This window comes from Coenobita brevimanus, chromosome 8 (assembly GCF_032717465.1).
Source record: "Coenobita brevimanus isolate Jiangsu-jjx chromosome 8, ASM3271746v2, whole genome shotgun sequence".
In the NCBI taxonomy this organism is placed as follows: Eukaryota; Metazoa; Arthropoda; class Malacostraca; order Decapoda; family Coenobitidae; genus Coenobita; species Coenobita brevimanus.
In genome coordinates, this window is record NC_136961.1 from 4,895,615 (window position 1) to 4,915,592 (window position 19,978).

The window sequence follows — 19,978 nt, forward strand, 5'->3', positions numbered from 1 at the left end:
AAAATTGGCACTGACACTCCTTCATGTAAGCCTCGTGCAGCTGCAACTCTCAAGCCCCTGTTTCTTATCAAGGCCTTCATAGCACCAACTACTTTCTTTCCTTGTGTCACTCTAGTTTCCACTTCTTTTGTACATTCTTTTCTATCATTGTACCCAGTTATTTGAACTGTAGCGTGGGTTGCCAGCGCCCAGGGCAAAGAAAGTATTGAGCCCCCTAACCTGTGGATTTACGTGCATAAATCTAAGTGAATGGAGATTACTAGGGTATAAGTATGTGATGGAAATATTTGTGTTTTGAGACGGTTCGAGGTGTAAATAGAAGAACAGACGCCAAAAAAGGCCTGCCTCGAAAGTATCCTCCTCGGATTCGTTTTTCGGTGGCTTCCATCTAATTTTCTTACATAATTCTTCTCACTAATGTAGATAAGTAAATAGAGATCACTAGTGTGTACGTTTGGGGGAAAGTGGCTGTATTGAGATGATATTTGGCATGAGGCGGTGGCTCAATCGGTAGAGTGGTGGCCAGCAGTCCTACTGGACCCAGGTTCAAATCCCCGCTGGGCCAGGGAACAGTTTAAAGATCTGAATTTCTTAAAAGCAGACTTTACCGATCTACCAGAAGACCCGCCGACATGTCGTAAAAATACCCCCGTTAATACCAATACACCAGTCCTGTATGAGATAGCCCTAGCATGTATTCAATATGGACGGTGGGTGTTAACGCCGAAATGGTGACATGTTGAGGTGCATGGTATGTAGGAGGACTACTGGGCCTTGATTGCAGGCTGTGAAGCCTATGCCCAGAGTCGGACACATAAAAAAAAAAAAAAAATCTTGTTAGAGCAGACGTTGAATGTGGTCGGCTTAAGTATCCTGCTCTGTTCCCACGTTTTCCTTACAGAATTTCCCCACTTAATTCTGCTTACTATTGTTATGCAAGGTAATGGAGATAAATAAGTGTGAGTTTGGTGGGAGAATATTGTTGTTTGGAGTCTTGGAGATATTTAAGGCATGTCGGTTTTTTTTTCGTGTCCTTGCCGAAATCTTGTAAACATTCTGCCCCCGAAATGTTTAGAATGTTCGTATATTACGCATTTCCGTCGATTTGTTGGTTATTGATTTTTTTTCTTATCCGTGGTGGGTGGTAGCGACCATCATCCAGTCACTTGATGTAGTGCTGCCTACTTCTTCCTTAGCCTTTATCATTCGTTTTCTCTGCCTGCCCTCCTCTCTTCCTATTTCTCCCATCTTTCCTGTCACTTCTTATTGTTTTTCTTTCCTTTACAGGTGGCTTTACACTGAGTGACAAGCCAAATGGTTTCCTGTAAGCCAAGAAACCATTTACAACGCTGGGTGGTAACCATATAACCTAACCATACGTGCTCCCTACGTGTCAACAAGTGGGTTGGTGCAGGGTCAGTGCCCCTCCCCGTAAAACATATAACTCAAAGTCAAATGGCCACCCCTTACGGGATTATGGCGTCTGGCGATATATATATATATATATATATATATATATATATATATATATATATATATATATATATATATATATATATTGCATAGTTGAAACAGAAGAACGAATAAGAAATGACTACTGCGTCAGCAAAACAATTAACACAGAAAAAAAACAAAAAACAAAAAACTAACCTGTCGACACGCCAGAACAACAAAAATCACCGAAAGATCGAACTCTTATCGGCACACGCACGCACTGGCTACAGAATCATGTTTTTCTCTGTGTTCGTGTTGCAACACTAAACTGGCGGGAGGCGACGGTATTTTGAGATTTCGACGGATCTTAATTTTACGTGTGTGTGGACGAGCGAATGAGAAGACAAGTGTTGGATGCAAGAGTGTTGAGAGGGTGGGGGAATGGAATCTCAGACCATCACTTATAGCCAAGGTAAGGCTGCAAAGAAAATGGGTGAAGAGACGAAAGGGAAGACAGGAGGAAACAGCTCCTGTGAGAAGAGTGGAGAAGTTGCAAGATAGTGAGAAAATGGCAGAGCCAGAGTATAAGAGAACAGTGGAAGAAAGACTGGGAAGGTATGAGTTAAAGCAGATGGAAGGGATGGAAGATGTATGTAAGATATTCACGGAAGAGATAGGCGCAGCGTGTTAGGCGGTTTGTGGAGTAAGGAGATGCAGGGGTGTGCAAGGGACAACATGGTGGAATGATGAGGTGAAACGAGCTGTGCAACAAAAGAAGGAGGCATATAGTGAATTGTTAGTAAGTAGAGGTAGGGGAGAAGATGAAAGAGAGAAGAGAGAAGTATATGTGACCAGGAGAAGGAAGGTGAAGAGATTGGTGAAGGAGAGTAAGAAGGAAGTGGATGAAGAGTTTGGGAGGAATCTGAGTGTAAAATGGAGGGAGAGTAAGAAATTGTTTTGGAAGCAGGTAAAGAAAGTAAGACAGTGTGAAAGGGGAAATAGTAGGGGAGTGAAAGATGAGAATAATAGATTGTTGGTGGAGAAGAGAGAAATTGAGGAGATGGAAGGAGCACTTTGAGGATTTGTTGAATGTAGAGAGTGAGAGCAGTGCGAGTATAAGTGGTTGGGGAATCGCTGCGAAAAGAAGAGATGAGAGGAGGGAGGAAGAGATCAGTAGGACGGAAGTAGTGGAAGCAATGAAGATCACGATGGGAAAGGCCCCGGGAATTGATGAAGTGTGTGGTGAAATGCTGAAGTATGGGGGTGAGATTGCTGGGGAGTGGATATGGAAGTTTTGTAGATTGGCTTGGGAAGAGGGAAGGGTTCCAGAGGACTGGAAATCGGGTATAACTGTTCCATTATACAAAGGAAAAGGGGAGAGAGAAGTATGTTGTAACCATACGAGTATTTGCCTTCTTAGTGTGACTAGAAAAATATATGGTAGAATACTCACTGATAGGGTTAGGCATATAACAGGAGCTAGTTGGAGAAGAACAAGGGGGATTTAGGAAGGGAAAAGGGTGTGTAGATCAGATATTTGTTCTAATGCCCTGTCCACATTGCGGGCAATGCCCGCGGGCACAAACGAGCAGTTTGCCTGTTGACGGGCTCACCGCTTGTTTCCGCGGGCAAATGAGTAAATTGCCGTCAAGATGTTTAGTGCAGAAGTATCTAGAGAAGGGAAAGAAAGTGTATGCTGCCTTCATGGACTTGGAGAAGGCATATGATAGAATAGATAGGCAAGGTATGTAGATGAAATTAAGAACATATGGAATGGAGGGGAAATTGTTGAGTGCTGTACGAAGGAGCTAGGGCGACGGTGCGAGTGGATGGTGAGCTGAGTGAGTTCTTTTATCTAAATGTGAGACTAAAACAGGGATGTGTGATGTCTCCATGGCTGTTTAATATATACATGGATGGGGTTGTAAAGGAGGTGCAAGGTAGGGCAGTAGATGTGGGGGTGGCTCTAATGAATGAGGGTGGGATGTGGAAGATTCCGGTGTTGCTGTTTGCTGATGATACAGTATTGTTGAGTGAAGATGAATGGGAGTTGCAAGGTTTGGTGAATGAATTTAGGACAGTGTGTAGGAAGAGGAATCTGAAAGTTAATGTAAACAAGAGTAAAGTTATGGTGTTTGAGAGGAATGAAGTCACAGAATGCACAGTGAGGTAGGATGGTGAGGGTGTGGAGAATGTGAGTGCATTCAAATACTTGGGTAGAGTGATGAGTAAGGATGGAAGTTTGGGGGATGAAGTGCGTGAAAGGGTACAGCGGGGAAGGAAGGTTGTTGCTTCACTGAAAGCAGTGATGAGAAATAGGGAGGTGAATATGGACGTTAAGAAGTCACTACATGATAGTAATGTGATCCCTACCCTGACGTACGGAAGCGAGGCATGGACCTTGCTGGAGGGGAACTAGTCAAGAGTGAGAGCAGTGGAAATTAGTTACTTGAGTATGTGGAGTGATATGGAGGGACAGGTTGATACATGAAGAAGTGATGGAACGTTGTGGGTGGATGTGGATGTGGCTGAGAAAATTAGGAGAAATACACTGAGGTGGTTTGGACATGCAGAAAGAATGGAGAATGAAAGACTGACTTAGAGGGTGTATGTAGGTGAAGTGGAGGGAGGGAGTGGGAGGGGAAGACCGAGAATGAGGTGGAGGGATGGAGTTGAGAGGTACTGAGAGAGGGGAGAGTGAGCTGGGGGGAGGGCAGTCAAATAGTGGGTGACAGAGCGACTTGGAGGCGTTTTGTCTGTGGCCACCCTTTTCGGGATTAAGGCGTCGGGCTATAGATAGATAGATAAATGGATTAATTTAGTGATCGGATTGTCGCCACATTGACAAATAATGGAGGCCACAGCATGTTTCATAAATACAATTTGTAACACTAGTTTCTGCAAATATTTGTAGAGGTGAAAGAATATGTCATTCTGAGTAGAACATCTTCTATACACATATGCATTTTAAGTTATACTTTAGGCGTGAGGTGGATTTTAAAAATTACGCAACGTGTCAGTGTCACACATCACGGAGACGAGGCGGGCAGAGGAGGATGAGCGAGCCCTTCCAACTTGGTGAAATTATGATTTTTTTAATTATGATTTTTTAGGCAAGTTATGGAACATTTCAGTACCGGTATCTTCAAACGGGAAATCACGCTATTAATAGGCATTATGTAATTCACCGATAAGGATTACACGAGGACTATATGGTTGTAATTAGCGAGAAAAATAATGTAAATGTTACGTGGCAACATTTATTCGCCCCGTCATGTTGAATAACTGTAGAATGTTCGAAGATTGGGAGGTTTTCTGTATGGGGGGGGGGCGCTATTATTTAATCACTACTTTGACTCTATTGGATTACGTTTATGTGAAGCTACAGAACGTGATGAATGTTTTTGGCGTATCCAATAGAGCCAGGATTCCGGAGGCTTGAATGATGAGTGAATGGAAGCGTGGCCCATTGGATTGGGCAAATTTGGGCTGTCTAGACATTGATACTCCTCACCCTGCCCTATGGTGGGAAAGGAGGTCCGGATGATGATGATGATGATGATGATCATTACTTTATTATATATATATATATATATATATATATATATATATATATATATATATATATATATAGAGAGAGAGAGAGAGAGAGAGAGATACATAATTATATGAAATTTTGCGCCCCTAAGAATTTTGCGCCCGGGGCAACCGCCCCTGTGGCCCCCCCCCCACGCTACGCCACTGTTGTCTGACGAATTCCAGTCTCTCTCCATTCACTGTAACATCACATTAGGAGTCACCTTCTCTCTCGATCACAATCACTTTACTCTTTTCTACATTTCCTCTCAAGGCACGAAGCTCACAGGTATCAGCAAAAATCTGCACTAGTCAACTAAGTTCTTGTTTGGTATTTGCAAGTAGCACTGCATCATCAGCATATAACAAATTTGAGATATTCCATGCATCACCATTCATTACCAACGTCATGCCTCTCTCCATTACTCGTGTTTTTCCTTCTCTGATCACCCCATCCATCCATCCATATATATATATATATATATATATATATATATATATATATATATATATATATATATATATATATATATATATATATACATACATATACATACACACACACACACAATATATATATATATATATATATATATATATATATATATATATATACATACATATACATACACACACACAATATATATATATATATATATATATATATATATATATATATATATATATATATATCACTCATCTTAAATGTCGGGACCAACTGCCTAGCCCCGGGGTCCTACGCTTCTTAAGGGCAATGTAGGATTGGATGATGGATGGATGGATGGATATATATATATATATATATATATATATATATATATATGGAAAGTACATACTAAACACACAAGCCTATCTGATTATTGAGGCACATGAGCTTGGCTGGATTAACCGCTGTATATTAGGAAGACTGGAGAAAGGCACTCCCATTTGTTTTTCACCACGTAAGTCGTCCTGTTTTCTTGCTTTTTATATTAATAAGTATTGTGAAGCCCAGTTCATACAAATATGAGGTAGTAAGCTGCAGACGACTTTCCAGTGACACTTACAATGTTCTTGAGTTTTACAGTGCGGTCATAACGGACGTCTGTTATCTCCTATTCCACACTAAGCTGCAGGTTAATGGATCATGAATTAATGGATTTCTGAGCTAATCGCAACTTTGAACACGTATACTTGGGAAATGGAGATCAATGCTCTTATCTAGTTTATCAAGACGCTCACACATCAATGGGGCAGTCTCTGTTATTTCTATCAGCAGTCTTTAAAAACATATTCATGTTTCCTTCTTTCACTTCAACATTCCACAATCTCATTTGTTGTGCCAGATCCATTTCCTCTGCAGAAGAAAACTAATGTTTATTCCTTTCAAGCCAATGATGACCATGTTCTAGTGTTCAAGAATATTTACCAAGGAAGAAAACTTGGCTCAGCGGGTTACAACAGCTAGTAATTCGTAAGTTCAAGTTTCTCTGCGAGAGTAAAGAAAGTAATTCCTCCTTCAATTTAAGCACCCGAGACAACACCTTTCCTTTGATCACCACGTTCCTTTTGTGTGGAGAACCACAAAAGAAAAAAAAATACATATTTTTTCACAAAACAGAGAAAACAATCATGACTTTATTGTTCTTCTTTTGATACAACTTTTACACTGTCATACAGAACAGATTTCAGTTTGTATCTTACAGTTTTTTCAATCAGTGCTTCGAGATGCAAAAGACAGTGAGTGTGTGTGTGTGTGTGTGTGTGTGTGTGTGTGTGTGTGTGTTCTCAGTCATGATAGATCACCTTTCACTGACCCTACCACTGAAGAAGCACCATCCTTGCAGGTTCCTACACATGATTTCCATGTCAAACCAACACTCAGCATGTAATTACTAACCGCAGAAAATATATATTGCCCTGAAATTTGCACTAGTTCCTTGGAGCATATGAGCTAATCAACTATGTTGTTATCAGCAGTATTCCGGACGAACACTAGCAAATGTGCTTTTTCTCCAACGTCTGTTGATTTATCAACTTGTAAGCATTATTTTCTTTTTTCTTGTATAAGTCCATTGACATTTCATTCGATACCAAATGATATTTCCTTGATTCGTCTACCAGTGGTATTTTCTGAGAAATGAAATTTCGTCACTTCCTTTTTTCAACTTCGGATCCAAACAGTGTACAGCAAGATGGAAGGATGAGAGATTCAGTGACTGTATTATACAGTACCTCATAGTTTTTCCTAATAATTCTGCTACTAAATAGCTGGCTTCTTGAGCCGTTTTACTAGTTTCACTTGCTTTTCCCATAAAAAAAAAAAATCGTTGTTTGTTATAATTTTTAACTTTTCAAAGTAATCCAGGGCTTTATCAGAAAGGTGAATATGATGTGATGGTTAAATGTCACCTAATTTTACTTGATTATGGTTTCATTTGATAGTCCAGTACCACAAATAACACATGTTGGTTTAGGGCCATGTGGAGAGGATGGAGGGTGAAAGACTGACGAAGAAAGTGTATGTGAGTGAGGTGGAGGGGGGAAGAGGGAGGGGGAGGCCGAGAATGAGATGGAGGGATGGGGTGGAGAGGTCTATGAGAGAGGGGGGTGTGAGTTGGGAGCGGGGCAGTGAAATGGCGGGAGACAGGGCGACTTGGAGGCGATTTGTTTGTGGCCACCTCAAACGGGATTGAGGCATCTGACAATAGATAGATAGACAGATAGGTTTAGGGCTAAATTTATCATCATCCGAAGTGAACCTTTGTGCCAGGTAGCTGTCTTGGTATGAGCAACGTGGTTTACTTTTGCTAGCCCTTGCCTGTGTCTTAGCTACACTTGGGCCAGCAGTATTAGGACTATCATCATCACTTTATTACGTCTCATTCAGTAGCTTTTTCGACATATTTACACCTTTTAACCCCTTAACCACGGGGCATCACTTTCGTGACGCTCGGCCACAATGGATCATGCCGCGGGGCATCACTTTTGTGATTCTGTGTTATTTTGAATTATCCCGGGCTCTCAAGTGGTGGCCTGTATCATCTATCAGTACTGCCAATGTCCAACACTAGTCAGCACTCCAAATCTCATCTGTACTCCCATCCATTGTTGACAATTTAGCGATTTTACCCCCTTCGTGACTCCCCTCCCTACCTGCCCTCCATTACCCTGTCCTCTCACCTCCCACGCCATGCTGTGCTACGCAAAGTTCCCCCGGATTTTTCCACAGATTTCATCCATTGAAATAAGCCCTATGCCCTATACTTATACAAAATAATATATACCAAAAAAAAAAACAGGTAAGTGATAGTGTTATACACCAGAAATTGGCTAATTATCACCTGACAAAACCTCACGTGCATTCATTCGCTACATTACCACGGTAATTTCCCCTTTGATTTATGCCTTGTAATCGATGTCTGTAATAAAAATATATATCAGAAAGGAAGGGAGAATCCTAATTGACATTTACATTCACCTGGAACTACCTATTTCTTTATGTATTGCCGAGATTTTCTACCTATAAAAAATTAGCCTGTAAGTTAGCAGCAGTCAGCCTAAAGTGTCATTGTCAACCCTTCCCTTCTCAGATAAGCCACGGCATTTAGTTCCTTTTCCTCCGCTGTAGAGAAACGATGTCGCACTCGTGCCCCGCCATTCCTGCCGCTTCTGCGCCCATTGCAAAGGGCCCCGCGACCTCTACTCCTAAGAAAAGTAGTGAGGCAAGCAGGAAAGGCCTTAGTGACTCTGCATTGGCACGTGAACTGGCAGATTTGTCCATGATTATGATGGACAGTGACTATGATGATTTGGGTGAATCTTGTGATGAGCCGGGTGAGGTTATCGTGCCAGAAACAGCAACAACAAGTGCTACAGTGTGTGAATCAGTGTCTAGCTCCAGGGGAAAGGAGCCTTTAGTGCAGCAAGGACAGGAATTTGGGAAGGGAGTGAAAAGGCGGCGTGTTAGCCCCAGAACAATGCTCCCACGTGACCCAGCCCGCCATGAGTCACGAGTGCATTCACCTCCCCGTTCCCCAAGCCCCACTTCACTCATTTCTTCATCATCGTCGGCTGAGTTATCTCCGGAGTCTTCGTCGTCGGAGTCACCACCAGCATCAACAGTGAAGGCAGGCCGTAGAGGTAGAGGTAAATCAAGGAGAGTGAAAAGTAGTGTAGCTAGTAGGGTACGGGCTGCTAGTGCTGTACAGCAACCTAGGGTCAGTGCAAGTGACCTTGACCGAGATAAACCTCCCTCGCAGCCAACCTCCACCACCACCACCCGCCCTACACCGCCACGACAGGGAATCCTGGACGCCTTCGCGTGGACGGAAGGGTCAGATTTTGTGCTAGAAAATCTAGTTTTTGATGAGAGCTCCTCAGGAGTTCAGCCTTTCTTCATTATGGACGAAAATGCTGAGTGTGTCGACTACCTTTTGGCCTTCCTAGATGACGAAGTCATGCAGCACATATGTGATGAGATCAACAGGTATGAACCACAACGTGCTGCAAGTGGTACAGGTGCAGCCAAGATGCAACAGTGGTCCATGCTGGGAGTGCAGGAGCTGTATGTGTTCTTTGCCCTCATGCTTCTCATGTCACACTCCAAGAAGCATGAAATGGAAGAATACTGGTCCATGGACCCCTTACTACCCTCACCCACCTTCAATAAGTACATGGCCAGAGATTGCTTCAGGAACGTCATGGGAAACCTGCACTTTGCCGACAACGATGTACCTTCCCAAACCGACCCACTCTGGAAGATCCGGGAGATTCTGAGCAGAATGAAGGATAAGTTTATGTCATTCTTCCACCCCTTTCAGAAGGTTGTCATTGACAAATCCTTGGTTTTGTTCAGAGGACGTCTTCGGTTTGTTCAGTACATTCCAAGCAAACGCCATCGCTTTGGAATTAAGTTCTTTGTGCTGTGCGAAAGACGGGGTACATCCTTGACTTCGTCATATATTCAGCCAGCACTGTCGATCTGGATAAAACACACCCCCTTGGCTTCTCAGGCTGTGTAGTGAAAGTGCTCCTAGAAAAGTATTTTGGTGGGAATCATGTGCTGTATACAGACAACTACTATACAGCACCGAAACTTGCCAAATACTTTTCTGAGCATGGTATTGGCTCCTGCGGCACTGTGAAAAGTAATCGTGCCCACTTCCCCAAATTCCCAGAGGCGGGAACCTCGCAGCGAGGAGACGTGCACCTACGCAAGTGTGAGAAGATGCTGGCAATACAGTGGCATGACAAGAGGGTCGTGCACATGCTCACCACCGTACATAAGGGGAAGATGAGAGACAGTGGGAAGGTCGACCGTAGGACAGGCGAACCTGTGATGAAACCTGATGCTGTGTTGGACTATAATATCAACATGCGTCTGGTGGACAAGTCCGACATGATGATTGGTGAGATCGACTGCCTCAGGAAGAATACTAGGTGGTACAGGAAAGTTTTTCTGCATCTAATAGATATGACGATGCTGAACGCCTTCATCCTGTACAAGATGAAGGTCAAGCCACCCAAGTCCTTCTCCCTGAGGTTGTTCGCCAGGACTTGTGTCCAGCAGCTGCTGGAAAGATATGGTAGGGTGACAGCAGCAACTCCAAGGCGCCATCCAGTAACACTTCCCGACCGACTTGAGCGGAGGGAGTATATGGATCGGCACAGACTTGAGCTTATGCCTGCCACAGGGAAAAGGAAGGCTGCGATTCGCAGGTGTCAGGTATGTGCGCATACCACCCGCCGCACACCTGAGCATAAACGCACCTCTTGGCAGTGCGCTGAGTGCCAGGTTCCCCTCTGTATTACCTGCTTCTTCGATTACCACAGCCAGAAGCAGTTCTAACAGTGCAAGTGTGGAAGCAGAATGATTTGGAAATAATGTGTAAATAATGTGTAAATAGCAGGTGAAAGCAATGGATGTTCAGTTCATATGATTGAACAGTGTATTATAGTTTTATCTTACTGAAAGTGACAGTGAATAACATAGTGTAAGTAAAACAGAAGGGTAAATATTGAAAATAGAATAGAAAATGTAAATAGTAATGTCAGTAATTAGTAATATAAGAATATGAGTACAAATAATTTATGTTATAACAGTGAAACTGAATCCGTGGCTCTCTACGTATTTTACTGAATGAAAATTTGAATGACTTCAATGACAATAAACTAATACGACTGAAGGAAACTTATGGAGAAAGACTCCAGATATATATAAGTGTGATATAGTAATAGAAATATAAAGCGTGAGGGGTTTTATGAATAATAAATGACAGAGCACCTAGAGCGAACTAGCGCAAGTGCGACGATCAGACGCGCTCGTAATTTCCATTGCTTTCACAGTGTTTTTTTTTTTTTGGAGTATGGATCCGAAACTACTTGAAAATTATAGAATAGTGTTTATAGTGTTTGTATCTGGCTGTGGTAATCATATTACGGGTTGTCGGGAAGTGTAAAGTGGAGACTTCGTTACCCTACTTCAGAGGTCTCCACAAGTCCTACGGTAACAGATGAAGGCTCAACAAACATTCCAGGAGAAAGCTGAAGGTATGTGCCATAAGCATATTTAATTTTATTATTCTAGGACTAATAACTGATTTTTGGCAAATATTTTTTGAGAGCCTGTCGGAGCCCGAATAACCCCGCGGGACACGCAAAACATTGGTAAACAAGCCTGCGGTGTAGGGGTTAAAGACAGACTTATCAATTTTTTCCAGATTTTGAAGAAAAATAATTTAAAAATATAGGATATCACTTCCCTCAGCCACATTCAAGGCCACACTGATTAACTGCCAGACTTGCACTGCACAGTGTATTATTACCGCTTGACTGTTTTGCGTTAAATAATAAGATGCCTCTAAACTTCCTTTGATTGTAGAAGCTGACTACCATATGTCAGAAATCTGCATATAATTATTTAAATTTCAAATGAGTGTTACATCAAAATATAATGATTAGTATTTACAATAATAAAACTGGCACTACTGAGCTGGGAACAACACAGTTCGAGCTGTTGTGAGACTCGTACTGGACTCGTCTGAGCTGTACCCCTGTACGAGTATGTCTCATCGATTCATGTGAGGAATGCTCGAAGCGTGACATAATTATATTATATTCAGTGATTTGATGCAAGGTGTCCAGTATTTAGTTTTTCGTGAAGATTGTCCACCAGCGGTCCAATAAGAGGTTACTTACATCAACAAGAGGAACAGTCCTTCAAAATCAGTCATCCTAGATCAGAAGAAATGGCAGTTTATTTATTATTTATTAGTACACCAGGGTATAACGGTGGTAAACTAATGTGCAATGGCACACAGTTTGGGAATCTCTGATTTATCCCTTGCATTAGCCATACCCTCTTTATTTCTTCAATAGACAATGACTCTCTCTCTCTCTCTCTCTCCCATGGCAATAAATGAATCCTTCGACTCGGCTTATTCGGTGTGTTTGAAGGGTTCAGATCTACTGGAAATCTGGGAGTGGTGCCAAACCTACTCAATGTGTGACTTTATAATATAATCGAAACAATGCATTATTTAAATTCATTTTTCATATATTCATGTTTTCGCAGTCGACTCCTCTCTATTGATATTTTAAATTCATTTGTACACATTTCACTAAGTCCTGAGCTTAGGGCTCTAACAGACAGAAATGTATAGCAGACATCTGTGGTGACCAAGAGTGCGATCTGCCACATTCCCAGGTTGGCTAGAGGCTGGTGGATTGCTACTTTTAACCACAACAGTACTGTCGATCAAAACACTATTGGTGCACACTTTCTACGAAAAAAAAATCTGACACTATAGACGATGGCTGTTGCAAAACCTTCAAAGATTCTACCCAGCATTAATAAATCTGACTTCCTATAAATGGTACACATGTCACTTGCGTGACAAATCCTGTTGAGTACTGCTAAGACATGCACATACATATGATAATCTATTAATTACCATGGAACATCAAGATCTACTGTATCCTGAGCACAGAATATCATCGTACTCCTCCAACATGATATTCCTTTTTGACTGACTGTACAGCTTAGAAAACCATTGAATTTTAAGGAAAAAGCTGGTGAGAAGACAGACATTTGATTGGTATGGTGAAATATCGGAAAGAAGGAATTCTCAAAAAGGAAAATGAACCTGAACTGAATGAAATAATCACTGAGGTGTTCCTAGCGAATTCTACTGTGAGTGTTATACAGTGGAAAGACTTCCAACTGAATCAAACAAATGTACTGTACAAGGCATCGGTAGGACAGTGGACAGCATGCAGTTGCCTGCTGACCTTGTGTGAGGTGTTGCGGGTGGTGTCTCCAGTGATCCTTGAGTCGTGGTGGGCATCCCTGTTGTTGAACACGTACTGGCCTCGCTGAGGCCATCCCATAACCCATCGTGCACTATTCGTATACCTAAACGCATACAGAGACAAGATAATATTAATCAGGGCACCGGTGTACATATCGTTATGTTTATTAAAAGCAGAGGACATCAGCTTTCTTTGAGAACAGGCACGCAGTCATAACTGAATTATTCCAGTAACAGTGGCTGGATTGCTCAGATATTTATTCCACAGGATCCTATAACATGTGAGAATCTTATCAGTGCTGCCTCTAAATTAACATTACTCAATCATCTTGACCTTTCCTGCCACCTAAGGATAAGATGAGGTGGGATCCAAAAACAAGGAAAGAGAAATATAAAAATGGAAAAACTGTCAACATGCTCTGTCAAATGGGTGACAGTCATTCACAGATCATTCAAGACCCCAACCTTGGATATCTAAATTTGCCTTGCATACCTAACGATATACGAGTCTTTCTGTGTAGTTTTCTTTATACATGCCCTTCATACACCCATATCAGTTACTCATTTCGTCCAGTTTCAAGACCAGAAAATGGGTGATACTCCATTTATAAGTGTTTCACATTAAATACTTCACCCAGCTAGCTGGACTTCCTGGCGATTACATTTGTCTCCTTAATCTCCATACTCGCGTACTTACATATCCAATTACCATTTTTGTCCAACTTGTTGACCTACAGTGACTACTTTCATCTTCAGTCTCACACGTAATACCAATTTCGTCATAGTACTTATATCCATTCTCTTCACATGACCATACCATCCAGACTCGCTCCTTTCTACTCATTTATCAACAAATTTTTTTACTCCATGAACGAATCAAATTGTTTCTTATCTCTTTTTCACTCTATGCACTCCACACACATTTCTCAACAACACTGTTTCCACTACTTGGAATATTTACTTTTCTCTCATAACATTCAAAATTCTTACATCCATATGTTTAAGTAAACACATACACCTTTGTGCTATTGTCTTTCAGCTTCTGAACTCAGATTTTTTTTTCTAGGTCTTCTTATCATAAATTACCATTCATCCTTGTGCCATTGCATGGAACGTCTTCTTCAGTAACACATTTATACAACGCCAAGTGGCCTTGTTTCCAGGAAGGCACAGATTACCGATATATGGAACCAACCCTATGAACAGTGAGAACATAATAATACTACACTGTACACCTTTCTAGATAAAACATGATTATCACAAGGGCCAAATGCATCAGCCAACATAGAGACTGTTGAACTTTGATCAAAAAATAGGTAAGGTAAACTTGCACATCAAAAACATAATCACATTAAAACTGCTCTTGTTAATGCTAGCAGTTCGAGAAAATTTTTTTTTCTGATTTTGAGGATGTTGCCTTAAGTGAAGACTAATATTAAAAGAATCATGGCTAAATACCCAACAGAAAGATTTTGTAGCTGAGATTGATCTACCAGGTTATAACTTTTTCAGTAGTGAAAATAATGATCGAGCGGGGTGACGTATTATTTTCCATTTAGATGGGACTTCATCCAATCATAATTTCAAAACCATATAATCAAAACATTAGTAATGTTTACATCCAGCTTAGAAATGAATCCCCAAAGATAATGGTGCTTGGGCTATTTTATCATCCATTCACACATTCTCAAGTCACTGGCAATGTAGTTTACAGTCAGATCTTTGATTCCAGTTGTACCGTAAATACTGTAAGTTGAGGGATTCAAACTTACTTCTTGCAATTGGGGTGAAATGCTATCCTTTCACTCAGGATTAGAAATGTGTAACAACTTGCAAGAAAGGTCCAGGCATCAGTTTTTAGATCATTCATCAAGAGGAGGAGAAAAAATTAAAATTTTGTTTCAGTAACATTAGAAAACTCAGTTGGTAATGATATGGTAAATGACTTTAGCACTAGTGATAACTGTTTGGTCAAATTTAACCTTAATATCAATGATGCACTGTTAAGGTTAGTTATCAGAGAGTGCCTGAATACGCGGGAGTTCATAAAAAGGGCAATAGTGGGTAGCAGTGATCGGAACCTCGTTATCCAAACATCCATGAAATTATTCACTGAAATTCTCAACAAAGCATCCATGTTATGTGTTCCAGTGTGTAGTCTACGGCTGCTATGAATATTGAAAACAAATAGTGAAACACTGAGATTGAACACTGTCTATTAGCAAAACTAGTATACCTTGCACAGAAAAAATATAATGCGACATGGGATCAAAGAGATAAAAGTAAAGGATGCTCGTTGTTTGAATGCAGAAAAGAATAATGCAAATGGCAATAATGAAAATAATGAAAAAAACAATACCAATAATTATAGTAATAATAATAAAATTAATAATAACAACTGTCATTATTATTATTGTTACGTCCTCGTCCCACACTGACACAGGCTCCAACAGCAGTAGTACAGTACAGGAAGGACGTTGCCCAGTGAGTTGTTCTTCCTAAGGTCAGCCTTTAGGTGTACAATAGGCCAACAGTACGCAAGATCAGCTGAGGCGAAAATAAACACTGGCTCCTTAAAGTTCACTGTATTTTCCAAATAATTCCACTTAATGCTTTCCAACTTCTTTTCACTTTTCTCACAAGCACTGGAGCTATACACATTTTACTGATTGCATATTGCACTTAATGTTTAACAACACTTCACTCTTAGTACCCTTAATGCTTGATAACACTTCACAGTTTTTCACAAGTACCGAAAATAAAATTCACTGACAGTAATTACACTTAATCCTCGCCAGCAACACTTTACAAACTTCATAAAACAGTGTTACACCAAAACCGACTGAACATCACTCAGACTGAACTGAAAACCAACTGCATTCGAAATAGTCTCTTCCCCATCTTTATATAAACTTGCATTGTTCGAGAATCATCTACTTCTCCACAATTTGGGAACGTGCTGGTCTTGCATAACAGCCCCTAACAGCAGTTATCAACTAGGAGACATCAAAACATGCCAGAGTTTTCTTACATTACATAACACTCGCATTTACCATGCGAACTTAAATTACATAATTTAACAAGCAAGCACTTAAATAAAACATTATAAAGAAAAAGAGCACAAATATTAATGTACAACCTGCGAAACAACTACGCTCAGAAACAGCATGCAAATTGACTCGTACCGGAACTTCAGGAAACATCGAGAAAAATCTCGGCTACCTAACGGGGAAATCTCGCTTCTTAACATTATTATCAAAACAAGTAAGACAAACTTTGCGGCTCACGCTGTAGTGTCGCAAATAAAACCTATCATTTTTTTTTTCAACTGAAACATAATTCTATCTACCTATCTATTGCCAGACGCCTCAATCCCGTTTGGGGTGGCCACAAACAAATCGCCTCCAAGTCGCCCTGTCCCCCGCCATTTCATTGCCCTGCTCCCAACTCACACCCCCCTCTCTCAAATACCTCTCCACACCATCCCTCCATCTCATCCTCGGCCTCCCCCTCCCTCTTCCCCCCTACACCTCACTCACATACAGTCTCTTCGTCAATCTTTCACCCTCCATCCTCTCCACATGGCCAAACCACCTCAGTGTGTTTCTCCTAACACTTCCTATCACATCCACATCCACACCACAACGCTCCATTATATCCTCATTCGTCAGCCTGTCTCTCCATGTGACTCCACAGGCTCCTCTTAAATAACTCATTTCCACTGCTCTCACTCTTGACTTGTGTCCTTCCAACAACGTCCAAGCTTCACTTCCATACGTTAGAGTTGGTATCACAATACTGTCATGTAGTAACTTTTTCACTTCCATGCTCACTTCCCTGTTTCTTATCACTGCTTTCAAAGAACCAGCAACCTTTCTTCCCTGCTGTACCCTTTCAAGCACTTCATCCTCCAAATCTCCAACCTTAGTCATCACACTACCCAAGTACTTAAACGTACTCACATTTTCCAATACCTCACCATCTAACCTCGCTGTACATTCACTGACTTCACCCCTCTCAAAGACCATCACTTTACTCTTCCCTACATTCACCTTTAGATTCCGTTTCTTACACACTCTCCCAAACTCATCCATCAAGCCTTGCAGCTCCCCTTCGTCTTCACTCAACAACACAGTATCATCTGCAAACAGCAGTACAGGGAGTTTCCAAACACTATCCTCTCTCACTAGGGCCACTTCAACATCCACTACCCTACCTTGTACCTCTTTTATTACCCCATCCATGTACAGATTGAACAACCATGGAGACATGACACATCCCTGTTTCAACCCAACTTCAAAGAGAAAAATTCACTTAGTTCACCATCCACACGCACTGCAGCCTTCGCACCATCGTACATACTCTTCACAGCATTCAACAACTTCCCATCTACTCCATATATTCTTAACACTTTCCACAATCCTTGTCTATCCACCCTGTCATATGCTTTCTCCAAATCCATGAAAGCTGCATACAACTTCATTCCCTTCTCTAGAAACTTTTCCACTAAAGATCTAAGAATGATTACCTGATCTACACAACCTCTTCCCTTCCTAAAGCCTCCCTGTTCTTCTCCAACTAATTTCTCTGTTCTTTCTCTAACTCTGTCAATAAGTATCCTACCATACACTTTTCCTATTATACTAAGAAGACAAATGCCCCTATGATTACCACACACTTCTTTTTCCCCTTTTCCTTTGTACAAGGGAATAATTATACCTGACTTCCAATCCTCCGGGACTCTACCTTCCTCCCAGGCCAATCTGCACATCTTCCACATCCATTCTACTACTATCTCTCCCCCATGCTTCAGCATTTCACCACACACTCCATCAATTCCTGGGGCTTTCCCCGATTTAACTTTCTTCATTGCTTCCACAACTTTTATCCTACTGATTTCTTCCTGTCTTCTCACCTCCCTCCTTCTCCCAGCCATTCCTCAGCCACTTATACTCGCATTACTTCCATCCTCTATGTTCAACAATTCCTTGAAGTGTTCTCTCAATCTGCTCACTTGTTCTCCCTTCTCCACTAGTAATCTACCATTTTTATCTTTCACTCCCCTCCTAACTTCACTTCCACCCGGTATTACTCTTTTCACCTCTTTCCAGAACATTTTCTTACAGTCCCTCCACTTTACACTCAAATTCCGTACAAATTCCTCATCCACTCTCTTCTTACTCTCTCTTACTAATCTTTTCACCTCTCTCTTTCTTTCTACATATAACTCTCTCTTCCGCCTCCCAACTTCTTCCAAGCCCCTATTTCTCATCCATTCATTGTATGCTTTCTTCTTTTGTGCCACAGCCTGTCTCACCTCTTCAGTCCACCACGCTGTTCCTTGCACCCCCCTTCGTCTTCTCTTCCTTCCACACACCACATCACATGCTGCACATATTTCTTCTGTAAATATCCTACACACACCTTCCACGTCTCCCATCTGCTCCAATTCATATTTGCCCAATCGTTCCTCCACTTCTCTCTTATACTCTGCCTTTTTCTCATCCTCTTGTAACCTTTCCACTCTCCTTGCAACTACTCCTTCCTCTCGTCTTTCCCTTCTTCTATTCCTCCATCTTACTTGAATCAAACATAATTAAGATGGTAATAGGGCCAGGAAGAGACCCACTATTCGCAGACAATGGAGAAGATGCTGGCAATGAGCCTGAAATCATTACAATGCTAATGCTTTCTTTGTACCCGTATTTGCAGTAGAAAGTAGGCTACAGATTCAGTTCTTTCAGCTTCTCGTACGGCTTTAGAAGAACTTAACAAAATTTGTGATATTTCTATTAGCGAGAAAGACGTATGACTTGCTGTCACTAAACTAAAAGTGAATAAAACACCGAGGACAGATAAAAGTTCTCCAAGCCCAGTAAAAGTTGTACGGAATGAAATATGAGTGGATGCTAGCAAACATAGCCCCAGTAATGAAAAGGGCAACAAATGACAACCAAAAAATTACCATCCAATTAGCTTGACATCTGTGGCTTACATTTTTTTATGTGTCCAGCTCTGGGCATACGCTTAACAACCCGTTCCTTGAGGCCTACAATTCCTCCAACGTGCTATACACCTCCACATGTCCCCACTTCGGCGCTAATACCCACCGTCCATGTTGAACAAATGCTAGGGCTCTCATACAGGATTGGCATACTTGCATTAGCGGGGATGTTTTTACAACATATCAGCAGGTCACTGATAGATCAGTAAAGTCTTCTTAAGGAAAATCTAATCCTTTAAAGTGTTCCCTGTCCAAGCCGTCATTCGAACTTGCGTCCACTGGGATAGCAGACCACCTCTTAATCGACTTGACTAAGTATGTCAAATACGTAGAAATAGGCCTTTCTCTTCAAAGATTCACAATGTAGGTTTTTAAATAATCGTTTTTACCTTTTGAATCTTTTGGATTTTTCAGTGATTTATTGAACGTATGCAATGAAGCCAAAAAAACTCATATTGTCTATCTTCATTTACAAAGAGCACTTGATAAAGTTCCCCACAAAACTCGTTCAGAAACTATATGCAAATGGTTTCATAGGCAGGCTGCTTGTGTTGATCAAGTATGGGCTTGTGGAACGTAAACAGAGTGGCAATTAATGGAAGGGAATATTACTGGAAAGACGGTACTACGGGAATACTTGAGTACAGTGTTGAATATTGACTACTAATTTCTT

The 19,978-nt window shown here is 41.3% G+C and overlaps 1 protein-coding gene across 1 annotated transcript in view; it reads right to left on the minus strand.

Moving 5' to 3' along the window:
* Window positions 1-144: 144 nt before the first annotated feature.
* LOC145406265 (QRFP-like peptide receptor) overlaps window positions 145-19,978 on the minus strand; it is a 197,502-nt gene continuing 177,668 nt past the window's right edge. Inside the window, exons 9-10 of the mRNA XM_080277440.1 lie at window positions 13,282-13,405; window positions 145-219 (exon numbers count right to left, since the gene is read on the minus strand). Coding sequence (XP_080133566.1) covers window positions 145-219; window positions 13,282-13,405 — 199 coding nt within the window. The remainder of the gene's footprint in view (window positions 220-13,281; window positions 13,406-19,978) is intronic.